At 42.0% G+C, this 26,523-nt stretch overlaps 1 protein-coding gene across 2 annotated transcripts in view; it reads left to right on the forward strand.

The window, feature by feature from the left end:
* Positions 1-26,523, forward strand: part of COBL (cordon-bleu WH2 repeat protein) — a 318,027-nt gene that overhangs the window by 10,659 nt on the left and 280,845 nt on the right. The window contains exon 1 of one of the 2 annotated variants that reach the window (XM_053468135.1): positions 4,538-4,679. The exons of the other annotated variant lie outside the window; for it this stretch is intronic. Within the exon in view, the coding sequence (XP_053324110.1) occupies positions 4,651-4,679 (29 nt within the window). The 5' untranslated portion in view covers positions 4,538-4,650. Of the gene's footprint in view, positions 1-4,537; positions 4,680-26,523 lie in introns of those variants that run through there. 2 annotated transcript variants of the gene reach the window in all.

The raw sequence follows: 26,523 nt of genomic DNA on the forward strand, positions 1-26,523 counted from the left end.
CGCGGATATTGTGCACACAAAATTTTTGCTCTGTGAAACTTTTTCCACAAGAGAAAATTTCTGCGCACACCAACTAAGAAAAATTAGATGGAATATTGCCCACGGGCTCTGCAACAAAAGCTGACCACAGGATGGAGGAAGAGGTAAGAGATGGGGAGAAAGGGGTGTAAGGGCAGTGTATGTATATGTGTGTTTGTAAGCTTGTGTGTGTATGGGCAGCTGTGTGTGTAAGAGCAGTATAGGTATTTGTAGGCTGGTGTGTAAGGGCAGTGTATGTGTATTTGCGTATGTACGGGCAGTGTATGTGTATATTCGTGTGTAAGGGCAGTGTGTGTGTAAGGGCAGTGTATGTGTATATGTGTCTGTAAGGGCAGTATATGTGTGTGTCCAAAGGCAGGTGTGTAAGGGCAGTGTATTTGTATATGTGTGTTTTTGGCCAGGTGTGTGTAAGGGCAGTGTATGTGTTTGTGTGTCTATGTTCAGATGTATGTAAAGGCAGTGTGTAAGGGTCCTGGGAGGGAGGCTAACATTAATTAAAAAAAATATATATCTGCTGCTGTTGACTACTCTTCCAATGATACTCGGCCAGCATTATGGTGGACACCTGGCTGCATGAGAATCATGGGAATTGTAGTTCACAGCTAGCATCTGCAGCTTTACTGTTGACTGCACTTCCCATGATGCTCAGGCAGCATCATGGAAGCAGTATGTCTGGCTGAGCCTCATGGGAATTCAATTCAATGTGTTGGTTATTTTTAATATGCATGACTGTGCTGACAAAAATGAAGCGTGTTTTAACCCCTTCAGGATTTTTTTAAAAAATTTTTGCACTAAAGGACCAGAGCCGTTTTTGTGTTTTTGCTATGACTTTATTCAACTCTGATTGCCCACTAACTAATTTAGTGCACCCCCACAAATTATATATTGTTTTTTTCAGCACAAGCTGGGCTTTCCTTTGAAATAATATAAAAACTATATATAACTAGTGCAAATGAGGGGGGGGGGACTCCAAAAGTGTATTTAGGTATTTGTCCTGTTTTTGGAAACACCTCACATGCATGGTATTTTCATTTATTTTGGCACTTACAGGGTTAAAGATGAATGACGCACTGTTCTAAAGAAGATTTTTTTTAAATGTGATATGCTGGGAGTTATGCCCAAATAGCGGCCAGAAAAAGTGCTAAACAAAAGTATATATTCTTTGAAAAATGACATCCCAAAGCATTTTACTAGGGGCATTTTAACACTTTTGTTTTAACCATTTTAGTGCCAGTCTGTCCTAAACATTGCAGTATAATTTTCATTTTTAACAAACCAATTCTAACCAAACACAGTATTTTAGTATTTTTTCTGGTTACATGAAATTATTGAAACAACCTGTGATTTGTATTTAGAAACACCCAACGAGTACAGGAATACCCCATATACATGAGTAGGGCATGTCTCTTTGGAACTACGGGTTCAAATTTGGAACATGCACATTTCAGTTTTCAAACATGGAATTTTAACAGATCAGTTTGCTGGATCTCATCTGAAACACGTAGAGTCCAGCCAGTCCCATATTTCGTTTTAACCCACTAAAACTATATATTTTCCAAACTAGACAGCTCAGGGAATCTAGTTAGGGGCATATTGGCCTGTCCCATGCAGCTGATTCCAAACCGGCGCCTTCCAAATTTAGGCTAACAAAAAAAGAAAATTTTTTTTGCATCCACTTTGCAGTTTCACCATGATTATTTTTCTGAGTGGATGTGTAAAAGAACAAAATAGGTCTTGATTTGTGTTCAGTAGCACGCCCCCAAGTACAGCAAGACCCCACATGCATAGATCAGTCATGTTTCTCAGATATTGTGGAGTCAAAGCGGGAATGTGCACATTTCATCCAGGGGATGCCATAATGATCAGATTACTCCTATTGGCCATCATCAGCCCACTTGTGGGGAAAATATTAACCCCTGCAATGCTGCGATGGTGTCATACACATACCTGGGAACCTCTGGGCTCCAGCTACCCAGAGCCTTCCCTTGCGGGACGTGGCCAGGACTGCCCACTAACGTCAGTGGGCGTTCCTGTGTCTTCGGTGGGAGTTCCCCTTGACGTCATTGGGAGGTCCCACTGACATCCGTGGGAGGTCCCACTGACATCCGTGGGAGGTCCCACTGACATCCGTGGGAGGTCCCTCTGATGTCAGAGGCGTCCCCGCTGACAACAGCGGGAAACACCCCCATTTAAATAGAAAATGGCCGGGGCATGTCACGGAGAAGCAGTACTTCACCCGGCAATCTCCGGAGAGTTCCCAGGTATGGTCATACACAATTGCAGTATTGAAGGGGTTAACAAGCGGGGGAGGGTTGGAGCTTGTCTCCACACTCATGTGGAGACTGAAGAACCCTTCCTGTCTGTCCCTGAAACTGCCACCAGCGATTGTAGGGAGGAGTCCCGGTCGCGAAGGGGTTAAGTGGCGATGCAAGCGCGACATTGTAAAATGCAATTGCTTGTATTGGTGAATTGTGCGAGAGCGGTTTAAAAAAAAAAATGTCCCTCTCACATTTTCAAATGTTGGAAGGTATGCACTATTGATGAATTTATAATAAATTATAGGAAAAAAATAGGTCTCTAGATTGGTTAAATTATAAAACAATCAGATTTTTTTAGATAATGCATCTTGAAAGAGACTAAGAAATCCTTTGCCTTAGAAGATTGGCATAACACTAATATACCTCCCAAGAGTCCCAACATTTAAAAATGCGTTTTTTTATTTATTTTTTTTTATCGCTCTCGCGCAACCAGGTGACGGCTGCCAGCCTATGGCCTAGGAGGGGGGCAAGTCTAGTCAAGTGGCCCATTGCACCACCGAATCAGCCCACCATCCATGTCCATATTTTCATGATTTTCTAACACATATTGATGTAGTGTGATGGGATTGGGAGTACATCAGTACACTAAAACAAAAAGTCATCATACACGGGAAGCCTGAAGCCACAATTTAGTGCAACTAATCCTTTTTAATAAAATATGCAGATTGAAACAGAGTAAATAACACAAAACCTTTACTTTTCCTCACACAAACACACCCAAACACACACACCAGGACATGCTCTGCAACACGAACACCCACATCTGGACTGGCTAAGCTACAACCAATAAAAATGTATTTGCCACACTGCGTTGTCATAAACCCCCTTTTCTGATTTTGCCCGCTTGTGAATCTCTCAAAGCCAGCCCTTCCCTTTACTATTGATTTATCATGTAATTGCCCCAGCTGCCCCCTTGTATATTGGTGACCCCACAACCTTGTGTATTGTGCCCCTTTTAGTATTGACTTATGTGATACCCCTAACCCCTTGTGTGTTGCCCACAGCCAGCCTCACATTGTGTATTTCTACCACCAGCCAGCCCCCTTTTAGTATAAAATCAGATCTGGCACCCAGACCTGCCTAGGACCCAGATTGGAAAAATAGGACTTGCCATCTTTGCCCCCAAAACAGCCTGCCTGTGGCATCTTTGCCCCCAAAACAGCCTGCGTGTGGCATCTTTGCCCCCAAAACAGCCTGCGTGTGGCATCTTTGCCACCAAAACAGCTGCCTGTGATTTCTAGTTAGCCTCCTGTTAAGATTACTCTTTAAACTAAATTTCATGAATAATTATGTTTTATGGAATTCTATTTCTTTTGGGACAAACAAAGTTCACTTTTTATATATACTTTCATGTATTTAATTTACTGTATGTAATCAATTCAACCTGATCATCCATTGTTTATTTGGTCTTATGTCTAAGTAGTTTTTCAATTTCCATTTCTTGGGTATATAAGAGTATCATGAATAATGTAGTTCACCTATAAATAAGTCCCCTGGATAGACAGAACACATTTAACATCTGTTTATTTTTTTATCTTTTCACATGTAATAATAAAAAAAAGATTTTCATTTATTTGGGTCTGGCTTTTACTTGTTTGTTTGGAAGCTTTGCATCAGAACAACCCCCCCCCTTTTTTATTTATTTTTTAATTATTTTACTGCTCCCAGCCTCAAGCAGAACGCCAGTATTGCAACCTCCATAAAGCATGAAACGGCTGTCCGTGAGTGGTGGAGTGGTGATCTCGCTACTGTACCTCTATCCTTAGCTTTGTCTAAAGGCTGTAGTACAGCGGATATTTGCTCTCAAGGGATCCATGTATAAAGTGGATATAGAGGCAATAGTTGATCATTGTTAACCTTGTTTGAACACAACTACCCAGAATCCCCTGCAGTTGTGGCAGCACTATAAGAGTTCTGAGGGAAGAGTTCTCGGTATTGTTACTGAGTGTAATTTGCTTGTCTAATCAAAACTTTCTTTGTAATCAATTCTGGTTTATTTTATATACTAAAACAACATTACGTTATTATTATAGATTATTCAAAAATCACTAAGATAGCTACCATAATAGTTGCTGTAAAATATTATAACACAATGAATTTTAAAAAAAAAGTTTTAGCTATCTTAATTTGATTTTTTCTCTTACATGTTTGCAGTGATTACAACCAATTACAAACCATTGCAAAATTGGACTCAATCCAGGAATCTTATCTTTTTTTCTGCTCGAGAAGTAATATGGCTATTAGTTACTTTGGATTACTTACTTTTACAAGGAGAGTTTAACAAGAATTATCAATGGAAACTATAGTGAAACCTCCCACTAGGTATGTAACATAAGTGTGAAAATAACTTTTTTTATTTTTTGCTCAAAACTGTGATCCAAAGTCCATGTACCACTTGATGAGTACCAGACAATGGTAATTATTGAGGGTACTGCTGTTGCGGGCCTTTACAATAAGGCTGCCTCTTGTTCTGCACTAAAGATACGGGGGTTAACTAGGGGTTAGCATGGAGCTGAACATTTAAACTCTGATACTACTGCATCATGAAGGTGTGCCCTCAAAGTGCTATCTGATACATTCTGTATGTTGATCATCACTGTTGCCATTGCTTTGACTTGCACAAAGTTAGTGGATATATTTCAACTTTGAATTGTTAAATGCTGGTGGTAAGTGTTTTTTTACGTTAGTTCCACATCATGTATGTGTACCTGGTTATGTTTTTCATTCTGATTTTGCTTATTAGTTTTGGGATTTAACCCCTTAAGGACCGGGCTCGTTTTTTCTTTTTGTACTCTGTGGGACCGAGGCTGTTTTAATACTTTTGTGGTGCTTGTGTTCAGCTGTAATTTTCTCCTCACCCATTTAGTGTACCCACATAAGTTATATATTGTTTTTTTCAGGACAAGATGGGCTTTCTTCAGATATCATTATCTTGATTGTATCATCTTATTTACTATAAAAAAAAATAAAAAAAACATGGTGAAAAATTGAAAAAATACACATTTTATGACTTTTATTTGAAAAATCTTTTACTCACCTAAAAAAGCAAGTAAAAAAATTAGCTAAATAGATTCTACTACTTGTCCTGAGTTTAGAAATACCCAATGTTTTTATGTTTTCTTGCTGTTTTTTGTAAGTTATAGGGCAATAACTACAAGCAGCGTATTATGATTTCCAAACCTTTTTTTAACAAATCTGGTCTTTCTGCCTCCATCTCCTCTTTGGAATATCTTTGAAGCCGGTTAACTCAATGTAACCCCGTCAAACCATATATTTCTGAAAACTAGACACTCCAGGGTATTCCAAATGCTGTTATTTTAACCCTTTCCATGCACCAATTATACAACTACACTTTGTCAAACTTTGTAATAGTAATTTGTTTTATTTTATTTTTTCACACAAATTGTACTTTAGTTATAGATATACAGGTTCTGGTATATGTCACTGTCAAACAACACCCCAAGGAACATCTCCTGAGCGCAGTGATACCCGACATGCATGGGTCGTGTTGTTTGAGATTTAAAATGCCACATTTGGGAAGTGCGCTTTTTTTCTCCATCTTTGATCTCGGCCACTCCAATTTACCCCATCAGCCATTTTTTTTATATTAGACACCCCTTGGGTATTTGAAGTGCTTTTATTTTAACTCTTTGTTGAGATTTTTGAGAAATTTTAGCACTTGCTCAAAATAATAAACTTTATTTTTTTATTTTATTTTTTTAATACTTTTTTTATATTTTTTTTACACATTTTGCTGGTACTGGATGGTTCATCTAGTGACATCACTGCATAATTATTTTTAAATGTTAGCACATTTTTTTTTCATTTTTTTTCCATTGTTTTTAATTTTTTATTATTTTTTGAATATTTTACTAATCACATTGTGATTAGAAAGCTGGGCTCCATTGACTTGCATGGTTGAATGCAGTACCTGTATTCAACCTGCAAGTGGAGCCAGAGTTCTCTAGAGGGTCTGGAGACCGTCTAGCGAACTCTTTCATCTTTATTGTTTTTTTCCCGGGCCGCCGCCATCTTGCTGATGGCGAAGAACACCGGCAGCTGCGGCTGTGACCTCTCTCCGGAGCGGTCACAGTCCATCCCAAGGTAAGTGTTTGGTGTCGCTGGATGCCTCCTGATCGAGGCATTCCAGCGACACCATTTAAGTTTTTAAAACGCTTTTAAAACGGGCGTCCGCCGCCATACATACATACACTGTTGACGCCCCGGGGATGGGCCAGACATGGCCCCCGATGCCGATCTCGGCCTTGCTGAATGCCTCGACATCGAGGCATTACAGTAATGCTGTTTAAGCGAAGAAAGTGATCGTTGATCACTTTCTAAGCTTATTTAATTTTTTGACGGTTCAGGACCGTGAAAGGTCGTTAAGGGGTTAATACATCATTGTTTATATTGCTTTGGCTTATGCTGAAAATAGTATACCTACCCATGAACCATCAAGATTAGGCACTCTTGCTGCATTAGTCTCTACAACCTCTGGTAGAAGATTGTTTCTGCTTTCGAACTTCATTTCAAGAAACTAAAATGTCCTTACATTACATCTTGGCTATGCCCTCCTCTAAATGTAATTTCCTTCTGTACTTTGTTGAAACCCAAATTTTGTCTTTTCCATTGTGGATTCTTCTGATCAGAGCCGGCCTTAGGCGTTGTGGCGCCCTGTGCGGACTACTCCTCTGGCGCCCCCCCTCACTACCCCCCCTCTCTGCCCCTTCAAACTACCCGCCATCTCTGCCCCTTTAAACTACCCCCCCTCAAACTACCCCTCCCCTCTGCCCCTTCAAACTACCCCCCCCTCTGCCCCTTCAAACTAACCCCCCCTCTGCCCCTTCAAACTAACCCCCCCTCTGCCCCTTCAAACTAACCCCCCCCACTTACCTTGTTGCCGGAGTCCTGCGGTAAGAGCGGGAGGCATCCGTCTTCTCGCTCTGCCGGCATTTCATGTTGAGCGCCGGAATAGTCCGGCGCTCAACATGAGATGCTGGCACCGCGACGGAGTCACGGAGAGTAAGGGGCGCCGAGCGGTTGCCGAGAACTTCACGAGCAACCGCTCGGCGCCCCCTGACCGGGACTTAGATTAAAGCATCGTTTTTTTTTTTTTAAACTTTATTTAACATCAATGATGTTAAATAAAGTTTAAAAAAAAAACAAAAAAAAACCGATGCTTTAATCTAAGTCCCGGTCAGGCGCCCCTGCAACCATGGCGCCCTTGGTCGCACAGGTCGCACACCCCTAAGGCCGGCCCTGCTTCTGATAGTATTACCTCTTCTCATGGTGTGGGTAGCCTACTGTACTCAATGGATCATTAATGTTCAATGATCACTAGGACCTGGTACAATGGCATGTAGTTTTCTAAGACTTGGTACATTGCACTGGTCGTTTTAATGAAAGTCTCAAGGTTTGTTACGTTAATACCAATCCGACCCTTCCCTTCCTTGACCCCTTGCATGAATAGCCAGCATATATTATGTTTTATTACAAAATAACATCTTTCTCTATTATATTTTCACTCTTATCTTAGTGTTTCATATTGGCGCTGAATTCAATTGCCTTAGTTCTATCACATGTAATTGACTAGCAGTCCAATCATAGACTTCAATAGAAATATGCAGAATATTGGCCCAGATCCATTAAATGCAGTAGTTTTTTTTGAACTCATATTTTCCACTGATCTAGGGGAGGATTGCTATTCAATTTCTTGTCATATATTTATGGAATCCAGTCCGATGTCTCTTACTATTTTGTTTGAAGGTACGGACGTTGTTAAAGAATTGTCACTATGACTTTTTTATTTCTAATGCGTTGTTTTTATACCCTTGAGATGTTTCCCTGGTAGCAGGATAACTAGGTAGCTGAGCTCTTTATGCCATTGCAGAATTGGTTTTGCTGTGTCAAAGTGACCTCTTTGGTGAATAGTTCCTAGGCAATCACATTTACAATTGCAGAATCTACTTTTGTGGAGCTCTACAGTAAGAGAGTATTTGTTGTGGTTCTGGGGCTGCTGGCATGAATGTTAAATTACCTGGCACCTGGTAAGAGCTGCACCTTGTGTATCAAGATGACATAGACTGATACTGAATGCAAGGTCAGGGACCAGAGTACAGTGGCATAGTTTTTTAAACAACTAAACAAGCTATAGTACGGCTTTATTATGCCTTTAATGTGCAGTAAGTAGCATAGCAAGTGGATATATGAATGATATACAGTATGTTATATTAATGTACATTTTGCAGCACACATCAATCAAAATTTAGATGGAGAGTGGAGCTGCTTACAATATGTATAATTCTGTTTTGTACAACACTGGAGAATGTACTGTTTTTTTATTCAGTAAGAATAATTGGGAACCCTACCTTTTTATACTATAATACAAATAACACTAATAAAATCCTTCTTCATGAAGTTCCATGCCGTCATGAAAATAGGTGCCAAAAAACCTATTGTGACAGCAATAGAATATCATGACTTTAGTAGCTTTACGCACATCTGTGTGCACCACTACCTGATGGTTCCTAGTGCAGGGTACTAGGTACTGCGTTGCACCTCAGACAGTCTTATTGAACCAGCACCAACTGACCTTGTGTTGGAAGTCTCAGGGGATCATGTGTAAGTGCAAGACTTCCTATTAAGGTTGCTGGCTGAAATGAAATACCTTCAATGAAAAGCATATTTGTATATGGGGATGCAGAGCCGCCCCTAGGCGGATGCACAGTGGGTGCATTAAGTTCTGTCGTTAAGTTCAATGCCTTCTCTCCCGTTGTTACAAATGCTATCTGAACCGGTCAACACCATTCAGTGACTTAACCACAGGGCAGAGATAATAGCTGGTTTCAGGGATTTCGATTGAGTGGAATTTCAATTTGCATATATTGCTTAGTTTTAAATTGCAAACAAGATTTAAGGGGAAATAATGACCATACCTGGGAACTTCTGGGCTCCGGCTACCCGGAGCCTTCCCTTACTGGACGCGACCATGATGTCGGTGGGAGGTCCTGCCGACGTCGGTGGTTGGTCCCGCCGACGTCAATGGGAAACACCCCAATTTAATTGGAAAATAGGCGGGAAACGGGGCGTGTGAAGACCCCGCGACTTGGAGGATTCGGGTCTTGACCCGGAGAACCGGAGAAGCGGTGCTTCATCCAGCAATCTCCGGGCAAACCTGGAGAGTTCCCAGGTATGGTAATGACCTAATGCTGTTCTATAGCCATCGGATGGAAAATGACCCTGATTATAAGACGACCCCCCAAAATCTAAATAGTAATTCAGGGAAAAAAGAAAAAGCCTGAATATAAGACGACCCTATAGGAAAAAAGTTTTACTAGTAAATGTTAATTCATGTAATCTATTTTTTCATATTTAATTTCCTTTTATTTGCCAACCTGCCCCCAGAAATGCCTTATACCCCCCTATTTGCCACTCTGTCCCATAATGTGCCTTTTAACACTCTATATGCCACTCTGCCTCCAGAAATGTCTTACACCCTCCTGTATGCCACTGTGCCCCATGATATACCTTTTAATCCCCTATGGCATATCATGGGGCAGAGTGGCATATAGGGTGTTAAAAGGCATTTCTGGAGGTGTGTGTATGTGTATATAAATATATATATCTGCTAACAGCAATCACACTCCTATCAAGCCCAGGCAGCCAGTACATGCTGGAACCCGAGGATGATAGGAGTGTGATTACAACCTCCCTATCCCATGCTACCACCACCCCCCCTTACACATCCATGCTATCTAACACACACACTCATTCACAAACATTTAAATACTCATTCATTCCATTAATTACACATACTTGCTCATAAACCCTCCCCCACCCCTTACCTGAACCACAGATCTCTCACTCTCAGACTTCTGCAGGGGCCCGTCTGTGCGAGCGACTTCTCTTGTCCCGCCCCAGAGGAAAAAGGAGGAGGGGCAGAGTCACGTTCTCCTGCTGCTAGTTCAGGAGACACTGTTCGCGGCCAAAGCACAGGTAAGCAGCCTGGCCCCGGCATTTGCTCTGGAAAAAAACTTGTCTTATAATTGAGCAAATACAGTAGTTTGAATTTATTTGACTAAATTAAAGGGCATATGGTAGCTAAGGGGTGCCTTGTTTCTGTATTTCAAATGCAGGGGAGGATTCTCCAGATCCCTTCAATGTAAATTTTTTCCATTTACAACCCATTAGCTATGCAGTGCAGGGAAGGTATTTAGGTGAACATGTCTCCTTGATTGTGAAGTACTTGTGGTTAGTTGGTTCTCTGGCTCTCAAACTCTTACTGATTTCAAAGGGGCCACTCATTGACTGCTCCAAGCCAATCGAGGGAGTGTTTTTCTGCTGCTCTGGAGCTTAAGTGACTTTTTCCTCCTTTTTCAGGTTTTACAAGATACTTTCACATGCATTCATTGTTCATGGGGATGCTTTAACCCCTTAATGACAATTGCCGGTTCTGGCACGGCACGGAAAAACAAGTCGTTTACGACAAATGACGTGCCAGGACCGGCACGTCTTTAAACGGGTGCAGAAAGCGATCTACGTTCGCTTTCTGCACCCAAACGGCGTTGCTGTAATGCCTCGACCTCGAGGCATTCAGCAACGCCACGATCGGCACCAGGGGCCATGTCTGGCCCCTACCCCGGGCGTCAACAACCGCCATACATTGTATGGCGGCGGACGCCCATTTTAAAAGCGTTTAGGAGGCGATCAACGATCACCTCCTAAACTTAAATGGTGTCGCTGGAATGCCTCGATCAGGAGGCATCCAGCGACACCAAACACTTACCTCTGGATGGACTGTGACCGCTCCGGAGAGCGGTCACAGCCACCGCTGCCGATGATCTTCACCATCAGCAAGATGGCGGCGGCCCGGGAAAAAAAATAATAAAGATGAAAAAGTTCGCTAGACGGTCTCCAGACCCTCTAGAGAACTCTGGCTCCACTTGCAGGTTGAATACAGGTACTGCATTCAACCATGCAAGTCAATGGAGCCCAGCTTTCTAATCACAGTGTGATTAGTAAAAATAAATTAAAAATAAAATAAAATTAATAATAATTAGAAAAAAATAGTAAAAAAAACAGTAAAATGTAAAAATAATTTCCCACTGATGTCACTATCAGGGGAACCTTCAAGTTGAAAAAAATTTTTACTTTTTTTTTTTAAAAAAAGGCAAAAAAAATAATATATATATATATATATATATATAAAAAATATTTTTGTGAGCAAGTCCTAAAATTAGCATATTAGCTTAAAACAATTCTCGCATGGAAAGAGTTAAAATACTGACATATTAAATGCCCATGGGGTGTCTACTTTTAAAAAATGTATGATTTGATGGGGTAAAATGAATTGGCTGGGTTCAACAATGTCCCAAATAACACGGGGGGAAGGATGGCCACACATCTAATTTCCAATTAGAAAAATGCACACGTGCCAAATGTGGCCTTTTAGTTCCCCCCAAAAATGACAAACCCATGCATGTGGGGTATCACTTTACTCAGGAGATGTTGCTAAACACATATTGGGGTGTCGTGTGACAGCGGCATAAACCAGGAGCTGTAAATTCATACATAAAATAGGTGTGTGGGGGAAAAATACACACAAAAAAATACTACTGCAAACTTTGAAAAAATTCTGGTGGTAAAATGTGTGCATGGAAAGAGTTAAAATACCAGCATTTAAAATACCCTGGGGTGTCTAGTTTTCAAAAATATATGCTTTTGTTGGGCACACTGAAATGGCCCGGCTCAAAGATGTACCAAAGAGGACATGGGCAGTTGATCGCCAAACGCCAAAGTTCAACATTGAAAATGCGCATGCAACAAATGTGGCCCTTTTGCCCTCAAACAGCCAGGCAAAATCATTCATGTGAGGTATCGCTGTACTCAGGAGATGTTGCTAAACACATATTGAGGTGTTTTATGATTGTGACATATACCAGAACCTGTTTATTCATACCTGAAGTAAAATGTGTGTGAAAAAACAAATGCAAAATTACTACCATAAAGTTTGACAAAGGCTGATGGTAGAATTAGTGCTTGGAAAGGGTTAAAATACTAGCATTTGGAATACCCTGGGCTGTCTAGTTTTCAAAAATATATGATTTGATGGGGTAAATTGCGTGGGCCGGCTTCAAATATACCCGAAATGGCACATGGGGGGAAGAATTACCAGATTTGGAAAAAATGGCTTTGAAATAGCAAAACGCTACCTGTACTTTTGCCCCATAATGTGTAGAAAAAAAGGTAAAAAAACATAAAAACATTGGGTATTTCTAAAGTCAGGACAAATAGTAGAATCTATTTAGCAGGTGTTTTCATTACCTTTTATAGATGAGTAAAAGATTTTTCAACTAAAAGTTAGAAACAGTCATTTTTTTCTAAATTTTTCACCATATTTTATACTTTTTTTAATAGTAAATAATATGATACAATCAAAACAATGTCATCTAAAGAAAGCCCTTCTTGTCCTGAAAAAAAAACCAATATATAACGTGTGTGGGTTCAGGAAAGAAGAAAATTACAGCTAAACACGAGCAGCGCAGAAATGTTAAAACGGCCATTGTCACGAAGGGTACAAAAAGTAAAATCAGCCTTTGTCACGAAGGGGTTAAGCTATAGGTTATGTTTTTTCAATTTCAGGTAAAGTTAATTTGTTGGTAAAGAACTGGTTGGCGCTTTAGGAAATTAGTTGCACAAGCTGGAATAAAAGCAAACTTTGTTATAGGCCACCAGCTACGCAGAAATACAAGCATTGCCAAGGAAAACAATGTGTTAACTTTAATTTTGTTTTCTTAGTACTAGTGCCAGTGTCTCCCTATAAAGGCTCTTTTTAAATCTTGAGTCAACATTACAGTTTTGTGGCATATTCACAGCCAAAAGTTAAATGACATTACTATTCTGAATGGCAAACTATTCGGCATATTAGGTCATACATAGAATTGTGAACAATATATAAACTGTTACTCTTCTATGACACAATAATAACTATTGCTTCTGCTTATTTTTTATGATGTTATTTGCTTTAGATTTTTTCTATGTTCAATCATGTTGCATAATTATTATCTTGGATCTACTCCTTGCTACTTAGCCTTCTTGAACTCCGTTTTCCCTGGTTTTGACATTTGGCTTCACTTTTGGTGTATCTTCAATTTAATTGTCAAGCTCTGTTTCTTTGTGGCTTGTACTTTGTTATTTTCATTTCTTTTTAAAAGGGCACTCCAGCCATCAAATGCACTTTAATGTATATGACAGGTACGCAGTCCCCTTAAATTTTTGTGTGACCCGTTTTGCAAATGTTTGAAAAGATCCTACAGAATCCAACCTAAATGCATTTTCCCCTTTCTCCACCGCAAGCTAAACACCCTACAGGAGATGCATTTGACTGAATTTATCTCCCTGCACGTAATGTACTTGCGGCCAGTCGGCCCCAGTGCTGGCTCTAGGGAATGTTGCATGCAGGGGTCTATTTAAACCCCAGCGTGCATGTGTAAAGTCTTCCAATTGATTTGAATGAGTGGCTGCTTAAGCTGTCAATCAGTGCTTATATTGCTTATATTGGAAGTACTATGCTGCAACAGATTGACAGCACCCAATCAGTGGCATAAAATTTCAAAGAAGATTTTGTTCCCGTTTTCTGTTCTGTTCAATTTTGTCTCAGCTTTTGCATTGCTGTCTTTTTAATGGACAACCAGTTTTGTATCCACTGACTTATGGTGATATTTTTTAAAACAAAAATCCTCACATACTGTATTTGTAAGTCGGCTCTTAATTTACAACCGTATGGCAGGGTTAATAACTTAGTGCAACCAGATTTCTTTGCTAACCTGAGACGGTTATAGAAATATTTACTACATGGATGCATTATGATGCTTTCTAAATGTTAGTTTCAAAACTTACGTATATAGTAGCACAGCCCAATTATATATTCTACTTACACTGCAGTGGTGTATCTTAATTCAAAAAAAATAATTGCCAATTTGTACAGGTTCTGTAGAAACTGTTATATGCTGTGTGACAGTCTAGTCCTGCATTGCTCTGTTCAATTCTGAGCCATGAGACACAGGGAAAGTGCATTTCCCACAATTTGCCTATGCACACAAGTTGTGCTGCTAGTCTTGAAACTAGATACCATGAATGTAAGTTTCCAAGTAAAATGTTGCCTGTTTAGTGGTAAGACACTTTGATGTGTATGATAGCGGAGTGTCACCTTTAAATGAATGTAATTTTTCAGAGTAAATGCATAAAGGGATTCAGCAGATTTTTTTTCTTTACTTTTGTTGGATGTATTTAAAATAATGAGGCATATTTGTTACCATTTGTTCCGTATTAGGTTTCCTGCTCCCTGGACCGATCACTGCCTAGCAGAAATTGGACCTTTTTTTTAGTCTGTGACCGATCTATAGCTTTCACTTCAGTGTAAGTGGAAAGCTTAGCATTTAACAGTAAACGTGCAGCTTTCCTCATTAAGGGAAGCATTGTGCATACTGTCAAAATGAGAAGATTAGATTGCTTCTTGTTGGCTCAGAAGCCTAGAGGTTCCCCCCTACACTACAGAAAAATATCTGTTATTGCTTGTAGCTATGTCAGAAAAAAGAAAATATACCTGTTATCAAGGCTACACGTGTAAATAAACAATAATAAAATGTTAGCATGCTGCAGGCTGATCTCAGATTCTGGGGATTTTTTTCTTGGTATTAAAGAAATTGGATTAGTAAATAGCATTTTGGGATTGTTTTTTTAAAAAAAAATCTTTTTTTTATTGAGATATATCATGTAAAGTATGAGATCATGTATCACATTACACTTCACATTTGTTACAGCGTTGATGTAACAATGATACTGTAGATTTATATCGCAACACACACCCCCACCTTTTCTGTTTTTCTTTAACATTATACTGTTAAATCACAATAACAATCAGTGAGATGTGAGTTTACCATGAAACATACCATATCGCTTTGTGGACATCCATCCTAAAGCATAAAATACATCCTATAATGTTCAACTGAACATTTAACAAAACCATAAAGCTCTTTGTACAGTATTTATTTATTTTTCTTGCCGTTGTCATCTACTCTGTTGCCCTTCTTATACTTCCCCTCGCAAAAACCAATCCAAAATTACAAAGATCATCATCCTCCTAATTCAGACAATTTTGTAGAAAACCGAATCGGTTTTTTTTATTTATTTATTTAATTATTTATATACCGTATTTGCTCGATTATAAGACGACCCTGATTATAAGACGACCCCCCAAATCTTAATATTAATTTAGGAAAAAAAGAAAAAGCCTGAATATAAGACGACCCTATAGGAAAAAAGTTTTACCAGTAAATGTTAATTCATTTAAACACTTTTTTTAATAAAAGTTATGCTTGAGAAAAATATTTTGGTTTTATTTCCTTCTATTTTCCAACCTGCCCCCCAGTTATGCACATCTGCCCCAGAAGTGCCTTATACCCCCTATATGCCACTGTGCCCCATGATATGTCTTTTAACCCTCTAAATGTCACAGTGCCCCATGATATGCCTTTTAACCCTATATGCCACTGTGCCCCATGATATGCCTTTTAACCCTATATGCCACTCTGGCACTTAGAGGGTTAAAAGGCATATTATGGGGAAGAGTGGCATATAGGGAGGTTTAAGGCATTTCAGGAGGCAGAGTGGCATTAAAGGGGTTAAAAGGCATTTCACAGAGCACTCTGCCTCCAGAAATGCATTACACCCCCCATTTAACACTCCCCCTCCCTCCTCCAAACTTACCGGTGCTTCTGAGTTGGGGGGGGGCGCATAACACAGGAGGGTCCAGGTCCCCTGCATCTGAGCCCCAGGTGCTTAGTCCGGGCAGTATGTAGAGCTCCACGCGAATCGCGTAGAGCTCTACACGCTGCCCGGACTAAGCACCGGGGACTCCAACTTACCGGTGCTTCTGAGTCCCCAGTGCTTAGTCCGGGCAGCGTGTAGAGCTCTACGCAATTGTATCGTGTAGAGCTCTACGCGATTGTATCGTGTAGAGCTCTACGCGATTATATCGCGTAGAGCTCTACACACAGCCCGGACTAAGCACCGGGGACTCAGATGCACCGGTAAGTTGGGTCGGGGGTTAACACAGGAGGATCCAGGTCCCCTGCATCTGGGTCCCCAGTGCTAAGTCCGGGAAGCGTGTAGAGCTCTAGGCGATTGTATCGCGTAGAGCTCTACACACAGCCCGGACTAAGCACTGGTAAGTTGGGGGGGGTTAACACAGGAGGATCCAGGTCCCCTGCATCGCTGCGGGGGATCTGGATCTTATCTTAGTCTCATAATCAGACCTATTTGAGGTCTGATTATAAGACGACCCTGATTATAAGACGAGGGGAATTTTTCAGAGCATTTGCTCTGGAAAAAACCTCGTCTTATAATCGAGCAAATACGGTATATATTTTTTATATATTTAATAGTTTTTATTGTCTTAACTCAACTATGTATATGACAGGAGAAGAAAAACAAATACACAAGCAAAAAAACATAATAAAATAGGGGAAGGAGTATCTATTTCTTAATTTACATTATACTAGTATTTATATGAACATCCGTCCCCTTCTGTTCTTTACAAACAGTCGAATGTAATTGCGGAGAGATCTACTTTTTGTTTATTTCTTTGTCTATTTTCTATTATTGTTTAACCCCTTCGTGACAAAGGCTGATTTTACTTTTTGTACCCTTCGTGACAATGGCCGTTTTAACATTTCTGCGCTGCTCGTGTTTAGCTGTAATTTTCTTTTTTCCCGTTTACTGAACCCACACACATTATATGTTGTTTTTTTCAGAACAAGAAGGGCTTTCTTTAGATGACATTGTTTTGATTGTATTATATTATTTACTATTAAAAAAAGTATAAAATATGGTGAAAAATTTAGAAAAAAATGACTGTTTCTAACTTTTAGTTGAAAAATCTTTTACTCATCTATAAAAGGTAATGAAAAAACCTGCTAAATAGATTCTACTATTTGTCCTGAGTTTAGAAATATAGAAATACCCAATGTTTCTATGTTTTTTTGCTTTTTTCTACACATTATGGGGCAATAAGTACAGGTAGCGTTTTGCTATTTCAAAGCCATTTTTTCCAAATCTGGTAATTCTTCCCCCCATGTGCCATTTCGGGTATCTTTGAAGCCGGCCAATGCAATTTACCCCATCAAGTCATATATTTTTGAAAACTAGGCAGCCCAGGGTATTCCAAATGCTAGTATTTTAACCTTTTCCAAGCACTAATTCTACCATCAGCCTTTGTCAAACTTTATGGTAGTAATTTTTTTTGCATTTGTTTTTTCACACACATTTACAGGTTCTGGTATATGTCACTATCATAAAACAATATGTGTTTAGCAACATCTCCTGAGTACAGCGATACCTCACATGAATGATTTTGCCTGGCTGTTTGGGGGGAAAAGGGCCACATTTGGGGCATGCGCATTTTCAATGTTGAACTTTGGCGTTTGGCGATCAACTGCCCATGCCCTATTTGGTACATCTTTGAGCCGGGCCATTTCAGTATGCCCAATAAAGCCATATATTTTTGAAAACTAGACATCCCAGGGTATTTCAAATGCTAGTATTTTAACTCTTTCCATGCACCATATCTACCACCAGTCTTTGTCAAACTTTGTGGCAGTAATTTTTTGCATTTGTTTTGTCACACACATTTTACTTCAGGTATGAATTAAAAGGTTCTTGTATATGTCAGTATCACAAAACACCCCAATATGTGTTCGGCAACATCTCCTGAGTACAGCGATACCTCACATGAATGATTTTGCCTGGCTGTTTGGGGGCAAAAGGGCCACATTTGGGACATGCGCATTTTTCAATGTTGAACTTTGGCATTTGGGGACCACTGCCCATGCCCTATTTGGTACATCTTTGAGCCGGGCCATTTCAGTGTGCCCAACAAAACCATATATTTTTGAAAACTAGACACACCAGGGTATTTTAAATGCTGGTATTTTAACTCTTTGCATGCACACATTTTACCGCCAGAATTTTTTCAAAGTCTGCAGTAGTATTCTATTGTGTGTATTTTTCCCCCACACACCTATGTTATGTATGAATTTACAGCTCCTGGTATTTGCCGCTGTCACACAACACCCCAATATGTGTTCAGCAACATCTCCTGAGTACAGTGATACCCCATATGCATTGGTTTGTCATTTTTGGGGGGAACTAAAAGGCCACATTTGGTACGTGTGCATTCCTTCCCCCCGTGTTAATTGGGACATTGTTGAACCCGGCCAATTCAATTTACCCCATCAAATCATACATTTTTTAAAAGTAGACACCCCATGGGCATTTAATATGCCAGTATTTTAACTCTTTCCATGCGAGAATTGTTTTAAGCTAATGTGCTAATTTTAGGACTTGCTCACAAAAATATATTTTTTATATATATATTTTATTTTTTTTTGCCTTTTTTAAAAAAAAAAAAAATTTCAACTTGAAGGTTCCCCTGATAGTGACTTCAGTGGGAAATTATTTTTACATTTTACTGTTTTTTTTACTATTTTTTTCTAATTTATTATTAATTTTATTTTTATTTTTACTAATCACACTGTGATTAGAAAGCTGGGCTCCATTGACTTGCATGGTTGAATGCAGTACCTGTATTCAACCTGCAAGTGGAGCCAAAGTTCTCTAGAGGTCTGGAGACCGTCTAGCGAACTTTTTCTCCTTTATTGTTTTTTTTCCCGGGCCGCCGCCATCTTGCGGATGGCGAAGATCACCGGCAGCTGCGGCTGTGACCGCTCTCCGGAGCGGTCACAGTCCATCCAAAGGTAAGTGTTTGGTGTCGCTGGATGCCTCCTGATCGAGGCATTCCAGCGACACCATTTAAGTTTAGGAGGTGATCGTTGATCGCCTCCTATACGCTTTTAAAACGGGCGTCCGCCGCCATACAATGTATGGCGGTTGTTGACGCCCCGGGAGGGGCCAGACATGGCCCCTGGTGCCGATCATGGCGTTGCTGAATGCCTCGAGGTCGTGGCATTACAGCAACGCCGTTTGGGTGCAGAAAGCGAACGTAGATCGCTTCCTGCACCCGTTTAAAGACGTGCCGGTTCTGGCACGTCATTTGTCATAATCGACTTGTTTTTCCGTGCCGTGCCAGAACCGGCAATTGTCATTAAGGGGTTAAGCATATAGGTGTATCTGTATATCTTTGTTTTCTTTCACAGATGTCTAAAATCTTTTTCTTTAGATAAGTTAATACTCCATCCGATTTTCTTTTTCTGTTTTTATCTGCCATAAAGAGTTTGTTTTTTTAATTGTTTGAAAGTGAGGGAATCTCTTTGTTTCCAGTGTACTGTGTGTACTGCTAGTATACGTTGTTCTAAATTTAAAGCAGGGCAGTGTATGTTCAGGAAATAATTAGAGATTATATTAGCTTTGGTGAAGGTATAATCTAAATTTTATTAAAGACAGGAGGCGAATAATTTGCATAAACCTTCTTTACTCTTCCACCAATAGCAGCAAAGAAATAAACATAGAAAAATACAACCAATCAAAGTGTAACATTAAGCATAAAACCAAGTGACAATGACACTCCATCCTCTTCTTTGGTGCGGCGAACACAAACAAGGGAATCCAAACACAGTCAGAAACTGGACAGCAACGTGACGACCAAACTGGAACCAGAGAGCCATCGCTGAAAACACAGGAGGGCAGCTCGGAACATGCAGTTAAACTGAAAAAGAAAGAGAAGGAGAACCATAACAGCAACTGCGATCAGGGTAATGGAATTAAACATCAAGCGAAATAAATGTAGACATCATTAGAAACAGATAATAGCAACACACTAAAAAGAGCATGACCCACAACAACAAGGGAAGGGAGAGGAGGGAAATTATTCGCCTCCTGTCTTTAATAAAATTTAGATTATACCTTCACCAAGGCTGATATAATCTCTAATTTTACAACAAGACAGGAGGCGTCATAATTTGCATTTTTAACGCTCCACCAAGACAGAAGCGGCATGCGAGACCGGTCGAAAATAAAAGGTGCGGAAAGTAGACGCCCGAGACCAGTCAGCTGCCCTAAGGACATCTGATAAAGAGGCGCCCAAAGAGACAGCACTCGAAGCAGCCGTGCCCCTGACCGAATGAGCCCCAAAACTAGGGTCGATCCCAGCCAGCCCCAAAAGCCAACGGACCCATCTGGTGATAGTGGGAGCCGAAACAGGCCGAAATGGGGCAACGTACGATATGAGGAGTTGAGAACCCCCCGAACAATGGGTCGCAGGAACCGAAAGATACTGCTGGACACAGCGGGCCACACATAAGAGGGGTTGCAAAGGAAAATAAGGATAAGAGACCAAGCTCTTGATGGCGAAAGAGCCGGCAATCAGTTCCAGACAATTGATATGTAATTGTCTCTCCTTTGAGGACCAATGCCCCCCCGACGGTCCTGACGCCCCCCAACCGAAGGTACTGGCATCTGACTCTAAGACCAGGTCTGGGAGGGTGCCGAAAATGGCTCGACCATTCCAAGCCTCCATGTGACGTAACCACCACATGAGCTCTAGCCTCACCTCTGCGGAGAGGGTAACTGTCTGGTCGTATGAAGGTAGCCTGTGAAGGTACTCTGCCTTCAACCTCTGGAGCGCTCTGTAATGGAGGGGCGCCGGAAAGATCGCTTGTATGGAGGCAGATAACAGGCCCACGATGCGAGTCAAGATGCGTAGGGGAATCGAGCTGGAGCGTAAGACCCTGCGAGTTTCCTTCTTGATTGCGGTAATCTTGGACGATGGAAGTTTCAGGACGGCAGACACGGAATCTATCTCGGACCCCAGGAACTGGATGACCTGGGATGGGGTGAGGACCGACTTTTTGACATTGATGACAAATCCCAAGTCCTGGAGCCAAGAGGTAACGAATGCTGGAGCGCACGAGACTGGTCCTGGGAAAAAATCTGAATATCGTCCAGGTAAATGATGGAACGGATCCCCTGGGAGCGGAAGAAGGCCATGACGGGCTTCATCAGCTTGGTGAACCACCAGGGGGCGGAGCTGAGACCAAAGTGCAGGCAGGTTAACTGCCACAGAGTCTGGTTCCAGAAGAACTGGAGAAAACGTCGGTGTAGGTGGTGGACTGGAACCGTCAGGTAGGCATCCTTGAGGGCTAAACGAGTAAGCCAGTCGCCTTCGAGAAGGAGTTCCCTGAGGAGATGAGTACCTTCCATTTTGAAGTGTCTGTAAGCAGCGAAGGCATTGAGCTGTCTGAGGTTGATTACCGGACGGAACTCTCCCGACTTCTTGCGGACCAGGAAAATGTTGCTGACAAAGTGTGGAGGTCCAGCGGCGGGTTCTGTAGCGCCCTTCTCTTGGAGTAAATGTAGTTCCGCATCCACCAAAGCCTGTTGAGAGAGAGAAAGACGGGGGGGGACAAGGAAGGGCGGACTGGACAGTAGGATCGGACAAGTCTATGAGGAAACCCCGAAACCCCGATCCGATTGAAGGACCCATGGATCTAGAGAGACGAGGGGCCAGTTGTGGGAAAAGAGGAAGAGCCTGCCAGCAATTCTTGTAGGGAAATAAAGATTTGAAAATAAGGGACTCACCGAATCGCGCTCTGCCACGGGCGGAGCCACCGAAGCCTCTTCTGTTGGAACCTCTGTTGGAGGACGGGAAAGGGGCTCATAGCTGGTAGCTGGGTTGGTACGAGGAAGACTGGAAGTAGGCACGGGAGCCTCTAGCGGATGATCGGCTGGCGGCCCAGCTCCTCGGACGTCCAGCCCTGGCGGAAAAACGCTGGCCAGATCCAAAAGCCTTCCTCATGGTGGACTGGGCCTTCGTAAAGGATGTAAAGATGTTGACGTGCTTGTTCAACTCTTTGATAAATGAATCCCCGAAGAGGAGTCCTTCCGCAGTAGGCCCTAACTCTTTGGTTCCTAAGTCCATGAGCCGAGGATCAAGGCGCAGTAAAGCGGCCCGGCGTCGTTCAGTGGAGAGGGCCACATTGGCATTGCCGAGCAAAATGACACGGCGTTGGATCCATTCCCTGGCGAAGGAGGCATCCATAGGCGTACCCGACATGACGGCTTTGTCGGCCATCAAAAACAATTGTGTTAAGGGGCCTGCCACATCCAGTAGCTTATCTTGAGCACCCCGAATGCCCCGTTCTGCACCTTTCTTAGGGTCTCGGCCAGTGTTTGACATGTAAGTCGCCATGGTGGGGTCGAATTGTGGGATTTTCAGGACCTTGTGCGGTAGAATTGGGCGAGGGCACTCAGCCCGTAGTTTGTTGCGGACCTCCCTCTCCACAGGCCTGCGGATCCACTTTACCAAGAAGTTGGAGATGTGGTCGGGAGGTGTCCACTCAGCGGAGCGTGGGTGCCTGATGCGTTCTGGATCGAACCAAGGTTCACCCGCGGCGTCCAGGGTAGCAGAGTCGCCCGTAGTGTCATTTGTGGCTGTAGGAGTAGGCCCGTAGGGGTCTGAATCTCCATTAGTTAGGGCCATCTCGCTGAACGTGCGAGAGGTAGGGAGAACTCGGTCGACAAACTCTGAGTCGGAGTCCTGTGACTCTCCACGCCACTCGTCTAGCAGGGCGTATGAGCCACCTGCAGCCTCTCCTTCCTCAGATGAGGAACCATAAACATCCCCACTGAGCTCTGGGGCAGAGCCAATGGGGTTGCACACAGCGCGGTGTTTCCCTTTGCTGGTGCCAAACAAGATACCCTTTACGTGGGCGTTTGTGTATTGAGCCCTCAGTATCTGAATGTGTGGGATCTTCTCTCCCGCGTACGCCAATAGGGGCTTCCTAGGAGGCCATAGTAGGCTGCGGGATGGAAGCCAGCGCCTGCTGTAGGGCTGAATCAAATGAAGCCTTGGCGGCTGACAGCCAGGATGAGAGATCAACCGCAGAAGATGACTGGGTACTTTCTGTCATATTGATCACTGAAGCGCAGCTTTCAGAAGTTGACGCTGTAATTGTGAGCAGACAATAAAATTGATGGCACCAGAGGTATGTGCAAAGCAGATACAAAATACTGTGCAGAGCACAATGAGTCAAACCACAAGGTGGCAGTAGAGGCTGAGAAGCTGAGGAATGTTACTTGCTAAGCCCAAAGCAGAGGTATAATATCACCCAGTAGGGGGACAGGGCCAGCTGAGCATGAGGTCTGCCAAAGGGAGACCTGATTAGATCACCCTGATTATAATCAAACACAGGGGACAGTAAAAATGATTATATAATATAGAATTAGGTATTAATAGAATAGAATAAAATGATAAAATTAAAATAATCCTATATGCAATTACAAGGGGTCCCCAGCGGGAATCAAACTCAGGACCTGAAGACTAGCCCCACTGAAAGCAGAGCATTAGCTGGTAGAGCCATACAGCTGCTTAATTAAATAACTAAGGAAAACACTAAAAAGGTGTAAATACGAAATTGCCATAGAAGGAAAGACACTGCCTGGAACGGCAGTGGAGGGGTTAAATGACAGAAGAGGAGCACGTGGAGAGCAGCCCGATCGTAGAAGACGGACAGCAGTGCCCCTGAGGCGCGAAAAGGAAGCAGACATAAGATGAAAAAGGCAGACAGGAGGACTGAGAACAGAAGGAAGAACCTCGAGGGAAGGGAGAAGGTAAGAGAAATTTCGCTGAAAGGAAAAACCCGCGAAGAAAAAGATGCTGAAGACAGCGTGAGGGGGGAGAGGGGAAAGATGGCGTGAGGCAGGAAACTGCTGGGAAGGCGGGGGAATAAGGGATAAAACCGCAAACGGAGCGGATGAAATGGGAACCGGCAATACGGAGGGGTGGTGGCCCCACAAAAGGGGGCCAAGGGAAAGGGGCGACCCCCAGAAAAAACAAGGAGAAGCAATAATAAATGTAATAAAATGACAAATATATATATAAATAAATAATAATAATAATATAATAATAATATACCGTATTTGCTCGATTATAAGACGACCCCCAAATCTTAATATTAATTTAGGAAAAAAAGAAAAAGCCTGAATATAAGACGACCCTATAGGAAAAAAGTTTTACCAGTAAATGTTAATTAATTTAAACTATTTTTTTTAATAAAAGCTATGATTGAGAAAAATATTTTGGTTTTATTTCCTTCTATTTTCCAACCTGCCCCCCAGTTATGCACATCTGCCCCAGAAGTGCCTTATACCCCCTATATGCCACTGTGCCCCATGATATGCCTTTTAACCCTCTAAATGCCACTGTGCCCCATGATATGCCTTTTAACCCTATATGCCACTGTGCCCCATGATATGCCTTTTAACCCTATATGCCACTCTGGCACTTAGAGGGTTAAAAGGCATATTATGGGGAAGAGTGGCATATAGGGAGGTTTAAGGCATTTCAGGAGGCAGAGTGGCATTAAAGGGGTTAAAAGGCATTTCACAGAGCACTCTGCCTCCAGAAATGCCTTACATCCCCCATTTAACACTCCCTCTCCCTCCTCCAAACTTACCGGTGCTTCTGAGTTGGGGGGGGCGCATAACACAGGAGGGTCCAGGTCCCCTGCATCTGAGCCCCAGGTGCTTAGTCCGGGCAGCATGTAGAGCTCCACGCGAATCGCGTAGAGCTCTACACGCTGCCCGGACTAAGCACTGGGGACTCAGAAGCACCGGTAAATTGGAGGGGGGGGGGCATAACACAGGAGGATGCAGGTCCCCTGCATCCTCCTGTGTTATGCCCCCCTCCAACTTACCGGTGCATCTGAGTCCCCGGTGCTTAGTCCGGGCAGCGTGTAGAGTTCTACGCGATTGTATCGTGTAGAGCTCTACGCGATTGTATCGTGTAGAGCTCTACGCGATTATATCGCGTAGAGCTCTACACACAGCCCGGACTAAGCACCGGGGACTCAGATGCACCGGTAAATTGGGTTGGGGGTTAACACAGGAGGATCCAGGTCCCCTGCATCTGGGTCCCCAGTGCTTAGTCCGGGAAGCGTGTAGAGCTCTACGCAATTGTATCGCGTAGAGCTCTACACGCAGCCCGGACTAAGCACCGGGGACTCAGAAGCACCGGTAAGTTGGAGGGGGGGGTTAACACAGGAGGATCCAGGTCCCCTGCATCGCTGCGGGGGATCTGGATCTTAGTCTCATAATCAGACCTATTTGAGGTCTGATTATAAGACGACCCTGATTATAAGACGAGGGTTATTTTTCAGAGCATTTGCTCTGGAAAAAACCTCGTCTTATAATCGAGCAAATACGGTAATAATACTATAATATGATAACAGTATAGGAAAATAATAAAATATATAAAGACAATAACGATTAGCCAAAGGTGATCTGACCTTGTTGGTGGAAGCAGCAAAGAAAGAGGATGGAGTGTCATTGTCACTTGGTTTTATGGTTAATGTTACACTTTGATTGGTTGTATTTTTCTATGTTTATTTCTTTGCTGCTATTGGTGGAAGAGTAAAGAAGGTTTATGCAAATTATGAAGCCTCCTGTCTTGTAAAATTCTCAGTTCCCCCCCCCTAAATTAAATTTTCAGTGAAGCTAATAGAGATTTAACCCAACTTGCTTGTTCACAACTCCACCATAAATATAAATGCTTTTCTTGTGATTTATCACACTTCCAACACTTTTTAGATACATTGGGGTATATGTTGATAGTTCTATTGGTGTATAATATGGGGCTGCAACTAATCATTATTTTCATAATCGATTAGTTGGCAGATAATTTATAACTTACATTAACATTCTTATTTTACTATGATACTAGTTTTAATACAAACTAGTTTTAATACCTTAACAATAGGTTTCAAAGAACATTGACATTTCTAACCTAGTAAACTTCTCCCTGATCTCTCTACAGCATATCAAATTACATTACACAACTGTACAAAGTTTTAAAAAGCCGCACAAAAAAATTAAACAATCTGAAAAGAAGTGGACTATCACTGTTCCAGAAACTTTGCATTACAATGCAAAAATGTTAACATGTCCACATGCTCAGGGCTGAGGCTGGCTCTCTTTTTTTTCAAGCCATGTTGCCTGCAGCAGAGAAGAGGCACACTCTGATGGTGTGGAGGTGCCTGGGATAGACAAGAAGGATTTCGCCAGTTTTGCCAAGGTAGGATATTTCCCTTGGTTAGCGTTCCAAGTCAAAGGGTTTTTTTCCTTGGCAAGGGGCCTCTCTGCAAAATAAACCTGG

The sequence above is a fragment of the Spea bombifrons genome, chromosome 5 (assembly GCF_027358695.1).
Source record: "Spea bombifrons isolate aSpeBom1 chromosome 5, aSpeBom1.2.pri, whole genome shotgun sequence".
Lineage (NCBI taxonomy): Eukaryota > Metazoa > Chordata > Amphibia > Anura > Pelobatidae > Spea > Spea bombifrons.